The following is a 7604-nucleotide window of genomic DNA, read 5'->3' as shown; positions in this document are numbered from 1 at the left end:
TTATAATGTATCGTTTCAATAACATTCTGCAATTTCTCTATGCAAAAATATCGACAAGCGACACAATGACGAAGCGTTTTGTAGAATGTCTCTTAAAACACGATTTGCGATTTTAACTGCCATTCAAAAACTACTTAACCAATTTATTTCAAACTTTGCAATATATAAAATATCTGATTTCTACTTTGAGTTTTTGAGATATCTTTCAAATTAAGGGAGTTTCTACTCATAAAATGGCGGAATTTTTCAAGAGAAATAGTAATATTCGTTCAAATAATTTTATTAAATTTTATTAAAGACATAATGTCCATTCTTCAAAAAACGTCAATGAATATTGGAGAAGGTGGCCTGGTCAGCCGTACGATGCAAATTAGTCGCGATGCTCTCACAAGAGCGCTGGACGGCACTGACGTCCATCTTCCGGATACATTTCCGGATCCTGGTCGTATCCTTGGCCCACCAATTATTTTTGTCCACTAGAGCACTTAGGGAGCCGAAAAATTCCTCAATGGGACGGCACTGGGTCAAGTTGGTCGGGTTCCATGATTTCGGCACGTACGATATGTTTTTCTGCTTAAGATACTCCAGCGTCTTCTTGGCGTAATGGGAAGACGCCTTGTCCGGCCAGAAGACGTACTTCCCATACGCATGATACTCCTTTAAGAACGGCAGAAGAATTTTCTCAAGACACTCGTCCTGGTACACTTGTGGATTAATGGCCAGACCGCTCGGTTGAACCACGGCTTTGAAATCCCTCTGTCAGATATGGTGATATACAGTTATCTGCCGAGGTATACCAACATAAATTTATAAGTCAAATATTTCACACGCACACATCAGCGACCCTGTTACATACGGACGATTAGCAACAGGTGTGATGATATAGCAACACGTGCTGTCCACCATATATTGCATCAATGCATCAGCAGTTCAACCACCCATCGCCGGCCAACACATCGATGCGATGATTCCAGACATCTACCGATGCAGCAGTTTTCAACTAGACCCACGAGGTGCTCAGGGCCAGAAATAAGTAAGGACAAGTTAGTTAGGTTTTAGCGATCGAACCGTATGTACCTCTCTATCTCTATTGGATAGTGAAATCAAAATTATAGGCAGTTTCTGGATCTGGCACAGTTCTCGGATTCGGACCAATTCCCAAACCACAGTAGAGTTAGACCGATTCACCACATACACAAATTGCCTACCAGATTGGAAATTTTAGGGGACTCTAGTCTAATGAAATAAAGTTTGTTTCTGTGCGGACGCTCGGGAACTAGTGTTGACTCTCTCGATGACGACACCTTCACCAAAACATGTTGTAATAGAATTGGCATTTACGAAATGCACGAAAAAATATCAGCTATATATGTCATCTACTAATACCATGTAATTTTATCTTAGAGCAGGCACCATTTCAACAATGAAATTCAATATCTGACACATTTTCAACTTTTCACACTCGATGAATTAGTTCCCAGTTTTGATTCCTAACCTCCACTCTTGTCTAGATGGGGAACCATGGATTCCCACCGGAACACTGAAACTCCCACGATTAACTAGCCCGATTTCAGTGATCCATTCCGAATAGGCCATCACGTCTATATACACCTCCGGCAGGTCGTTCGCTACGCAATGATTACTCTTCCCGATATCCAGAACTCCTTTAAGGAACATGGTGGTATTGTTATTCGACTTGGAAACCAGTGGCGAACCGTGTAGGTTAAAAGTGCATTGGAAAAGTGACTTTTGCAGTTCCTGCCATATCATTAGACCACAAATATTAGAACCCGTTGTGTCTACTTTGGCCCCTTCCTGCTGCCATCTATTGGCACAAGTTCGAATGTTGGTTGATGTAAAGTTGACCGCTGAATGTAGAATCGAATTTGTTTTGGATGGATTAGGCTGCCAGCTTAGCGACTGTTGTGTCAAACTCGATAACTTCTCGGGAGTTTTTGAAAGACATATTGGTATTTTATCTACAGCCTGTTCCAATTCCACAATGGCGATATTGTTGGTGAATTCAAGCTTGTCAAAGGAAGGATGTAGATGGAGTTTGCTTACTGTTGATACTCTTTCATGGTGATCATTTAGAACATATCTGTAAGAAAGGTTACTATTTAAAAACAAATGGAAAGCTCAGCTGAATTAGTAATCATACACAGACTTCACTGGTATCTCATCTACGCAAGAAGCTGTTGTTAGTAACAAAGAAGTCGTTATCAACGATGCATAGCACTGGAAAACATATCTGTTATAGATTTGGTACATCCATTGATCGACTGATGTTCGGTAGCAGTTTTCTAGAGCAAGTAGATTTTGGAAGCGCAAAACCGAGTTTCTTTCAATCCAATCTTTGTAGTAGGCAACATCCAGCAAAAGAATATGGAAAATAGATTCATACCTAATCATGTTGAACGAAATGCCACCTAGATACCAAGACTCGCCAACCTTTAGATACAAAAGATCTCCTAGGAATCCATGGAATTGATAAGTTGATATAGTAATACACAATGAATGTTCATTTAGCGTTGAATTTGAAATTTTTTGAATCTCTTCGACACATTTATCATGATGCTTTATCCAATCTTGAAATTCGCCTAGATAACCAATTGTGCTTGGCATAATTCCTCTGGCAGGATCTCCTTTCCAAAGACATATCGGACGTAAGAATTCAGTAAATTTCATTGGAGATTTCAGTTGCAACAAAGCAATATTGTTCATTCTCGTGTGGGAATCAAAGTTTTCATGCCGAATTATTTGGTGTATTTGTAAGTAACTTAACAGTTGATGTTTTCCATTTCTGAATATTTGAAAAATGATATATAGTTTGTACGGGTTATACACATCGCTATCGCTGTAAACCTCGGCCGGTGAAAGCAGAAAATATTCGCTAACTATCGCTACCTCACATAACCATAACGGTTTTTTACTCTGTTTGTAAACATCGCCTTTCCAAGGCCATTTTCGCTCTTCTTTGTACCCGGTGCGTAAAAACTGAGGATCCTTTTTCTTACCACAAACAGCAAAATCTTGAACAGATGTAGTCACATCTTCCGATCCTTTGGTTAAATTCATTTTATTGTTGAGCCATGGCAAAAAGTAGGCTACATCAGTGTACACTACGTAACTTTTAACGTCGAGTAAACGAGTCACGGGATTTACCTTGCCATTGCTTACGATCCCCCGCAGACGCCATTTTCCATCTATTTCGATATACAAACCGCCTCCGCTGTCTCCCAATCCTGAGGATGTCCCATTTCGATGGCCTGCACAAAACGTCTTCCTATCGAACAAATATCTCGTGTAGTAATTAGGATCACTATCGCGACAGCTCTTCCTGGAGACTATCGGAACCGAAGCATGCTTCAAAACATCAGGCAATGTTTCGGTCTCATCTCTTCCCCATCCCACAATAATTCCATTTTTTCCAACAATTTGTTCCTCTTCATCGCTTCCGGTCCAGCAACAAATTTTCCTAACATAGTTCGTGAATTCGAAATCTCCAGCAAGCTTCAGTAATGCGATATCACATTCTAGACTATTCGTATTGTATTCCTCATGGCGCAGGATCTCTACAACCGCCATCTGCTGTAAGGAATGTTCCAACTGCTGTATGTTTGCTATTCCCGCTCGAACCAAAACCTCCGCTGCCTTAAGTGGGCGTACCCTAGACTGGGGATAGGTGCAATGAGCTGCCGTAACAACATAGTTCTTCGAAAGAATGGTTCCTCCACAAGCATAGCTGGGGGAAGCTCGGTTCATCCTATGGAACAGTGCAACATGCCATGGCCACTCTCCTGAACGAGACTGGTTGCCAAAGTGGACCAACTCACGAGTTAGTACTACTCGTTGTCCACATTCATCGGCTGAAAAATAAATGGTAATCTGTGATAACATTGTTGCATCTAGTGCGAAGTGGTGGTAAAAATCCAAAACAAAAAATATGCTCGCATATGATTTCCGAAGAATAATGTTTATGAGATATTTAAGTTTGTCCACCAGGCTATTGTTAGCGCTCCTACATATTAACATTAATTCATATGGCGGAGTTCACACACAATACACGAAATTTTTTGATTGACGATACTGAATTTAAGACTCGCCGTCTCAATCGTTTGTTTGAGCCCTCTGCTGGGCGGCCATTCTCCTGGTTTTGTAAAAAGCGGTAAAATTAAAACAACCCAATGTAAGAGCATGGGTCTATAGCGTCTAGGTCCATCAAGCTCACCATATAATGACTACTGTCAAAGCCTATAAATCTCCATTTTCACTGCTCACATAAATGAGGCTTACTATTCCGCAAATGTCAGTTTTCGGTATTGTGCTTGCCATTCTAGAGACGCAACTTCCAGGGAGTTCAGATTAGATGCCTATATTGGAGTCTATTCTTAGATTCCAAAAATACTTTATTTATGATTCAAAAGATTGTCAAATAACTAAACTCGCCCTGAATGTCCATAGTATTTTCAATCCTGGATTCAACCAAAAACCTAAACTTCGCGCTGCGCTGAATAAACTTACTTCCAGATACAAGCCACGAACAAAAGATCACACAAAATATACTGGAAGATCTCATTCTGAACATCCTCCAAAACAATCTAGAAAGCTTGACACTGCATCGCCTATACGACAGAGATGAAACTGATTACTAATCAACTGATTAATCAACGAGAAGGCAACATCAATGTACGGGTTATCTATGAAGTAGGGATGTGCGCCGCCGTAGATTATTTTCACACGCCGCACAGTGGCCTATACAAAACTTCAAAAAATTGTGTTTTAAATATTGATACTTTATATTTTTCCTAAACTTCTCATGTATTAAATAATCCATGCTCAATATTTTATGCTTTTTGGATAAGATCATGATTTTTAACAACAGTTTAAACATTACTTTTTAAAGATTTTCATTTCCGAAACCACACTTTCACTTCAAATGTTGCCTTTTTGATTTTGGTCCGATTTTAACACTACTAACTGCTAACTTAGATATGACTTTTTCGTTTGATTATGTATGAGGTGGTCTAATCAAAAATATTTTTCTTACTAATATAGGGGAATTTAAATTGTTGTAACTGATATGGAGGCGCTTCGTGTTTTGTGCAAGATAATTAAAAAGTTTAACGTAAACATACTAACATACTATACAATGGATTTGAAGTAGTCGATATCATTTTTTATGATCTTGCTGATATAGTTGACCAATAATGGAAAATCTATCATAAAAATAGGATCATAGTCGTAAGAAAGGTTCGATGATAATTATAGAAAAATGAATTCAATATTTTATGACGGTTGACGTTTGAAATTAGCTCAACATGTGATTTTCAACCAAATTAGGCAACATTTTAGGTTTTGTCCGACTTTTGTTCGAAGATCGGCCACTGTGCGCCGTCGATTTCAGCAAAAATGGCACTATAGATTATAGCTGCGCTGCCGACTATGTTTAAGCGCGCCAATTCTGTGTTGAGCTTTTAACGATCCCTCTCGCGAACACTAATGCAGTTTCTTGACTGAAAACAATCCTATGAGACTTTGATATATGGGATATATTTTGTGACAAATTTGTTATTTTAATATAGGTTTCGTACCACGTGACGTGTATGTATAGGAGCCATAGAAAGGTTTATTGCGGCCCCTACACGATACGATATATCTTCTAGTCAGCCACTTTTGCATGCCGCCAAATCCGTAGATTTAAAGTAACGCGCCAATAACCGAAATTTTTCGAAAAAGTGTGACATGTGAATTTAGAATTTTCGTATTTGCTCCAAATTGCGCTTGGAATTAGTTTTATTTTCTCGTTATAAAAAGTTGAATCGAAGCTTTGGGGCATTTTCAGTAGCTTAGCTTCAATCGTGATCATCACAAACCTCTTAAATAAAAACGCATTTTGGGGAAGAACCCATTACTCCGACAATGATCAACATATTTTTATAAACTATTGCTTGTTTTTGCCTTTCTCATATAGAAAGGTAATGCAATCACTCTAAAAATCGTCAACCTAATCCCGGCCCGGAGGGCCGAATGTTCGTCGAGATCGGTAAATGTCTGTGTGTATGTATGTGTGTGTATGTGGAAAAAAATGTCACTCCGTTTCTCAGAGATGGCTGGACCGATTAGCACAAACTTAGCCTCAAATGAAAGGTGCAACCTTCCCATCCGCTGCAATTTAATTTTTTTTTATTGGACTTCCGGTTCCGGACTTACGGGTTGAATAATGCAACCACACAGAAAATTCCCATATAAACTGAAATGAAAAATTCTCACCGGGGAGAGTAAGGGAAAATTTCAAAATCGAATTTGCATTTTTGATGCCAAGTGACTTTAAAATGCATGAAACGTTGAGATTTGATGAAATATCGAAAAAAAAATTGGCGAAAATTTACTTTTTTGGACTTTGGCATATTTTTGCCTTTCTCATATGGAAAGGTTATGCAATCACTCAAAAAATCGTCAACCTAATCCCTAAATTTTTTTGACCTATGAAGACTTAGATATGAGTATGCAATGAGGGGTTGCTACTAACAAGTTGAAAATTTTCGGCACGATCCGGAGCCCCGGATCTTCCTCATTGATCCGCCACTGGTTTCAAGCGATGTTTCAGTGTCGACACATTGTATCTCAAGATCTTGCCTGTCGTACTGAATATGTAATATACATTTCCATCATTGTATTGAACATAACCAGCCATGGAATCGTAGTTTGGACAAATGAGGAAAGCACAATTGCACCACTAGGTGGATTAAACAGGTTTTTCATTAAAAAAAATGTGCTACCATTCTATAATTTTGATGTGATGAAATCATTGCTTTATGCCTTTACGTAAATTAAAAATTTCTTGACATTTTTCACACAAAAAGGTAAGTAACCCCTTAATACTTTGCCGTTTTACATCAAGAAATAGTTAAGGAAATGCGATCCGAAGGACAGCGGATCACGTGGGTAGTATGGGTAGAACTACCCACTTGAAAATAACCGAGGGGAAATTACCCATTTAAAATTTGGGTTATACCAAAAGCTGAGATTAACCACTTTACAATTAAACTTTCTTGAAATATGGGATAACATATATTCCCCTTAGCATTAATAAAAATATTTTTTTAAGAATCATTAAAAATATTTCTAATAATAGTAAGGGGAATATATTTCGACACATCTACATCTTACAATAAGGAATTCAGATCGATATTAATGCGATTTTATTCAGACTAAAAATGCAGAACGAAATATTTGTAAAGACATAGATATACAATTTGTAATTTTTTAACCAGAAGTATTATTTGATTAGCAATTGAAACAAGGAGAAACACTATTAGCTTTTTTATAAGGGAGCAAAATACACACACAAGAGGGACTGATTCTAATATCAAAGTAGCAGATACCGAAACGCGGAAAGAGAGGATGGACGACAACAGAGAAAAAATTGAATTTGTAGCTTTTGGGCAAACGGAAGATCACTGCCAGGACATCATTAGCCAAATCGCCAACTGGCCTCCTTGGATCCGCTTGAAACTCTGTTGGGGCCAGATTTTCAGGTAGCTGTTAGCATATCAACCAAAAGAGAAAAGATAACTAAATTTGAATATTTGTCGTGTTTA

General features: G+C 38.3%; 1 protein-coding gene across 1 annotated transcript; it reads right to left on the bottom strand.

The window, feature by feature from the left end:
* Positions 1 to 334: 334 nt before the first annotated feature.
* LOC131679283 (uncharacterized) lies at positions 335 to 4622 on the bottom strand. Its single transcript, XM_058959987.1, has 3 exons — positions 4525 to 4622; positions 2162 to 3869; positions 335 to 2101 (listed from the first exon to the last, which is right to left on the bottom strand). The coding sequence occupies exons 1-3, from the start codon at positions 4586 to 4588 to the stop codon at positions 1471 to 1473; spliced, it is 2403 nt and encodes an 800-aa protein (XP_058815970.1). The 5' UTR covers positions 4589 to 4622; the 3' UTR covers positions 335 to 1470.
* Between the last annotated feature and the right edge of the window lie 2982 nt (positions 4623 to 7604).

Source organism: Topomyia yanbarensis, chromosome 2 (assembly GCF_030247195.1).
Source record: "Topomyia yanbarensis strain Yona2022 chromosome 2, ASM3024719v1, whole genome shotgun sequence".
In the NCBI taxonomy this organism is placed as follows: domain Eukaryota; kingdom Metazoa; phylum Arthropoda; class Insecta; order Diptera; family Culicidae; genus Topomyia; species Topomyia yanbarensis.
Note: the sequence above shows the minus strand (reverse complement) of the source record. Positions and strands in the feature narration are given on the sequence as shown.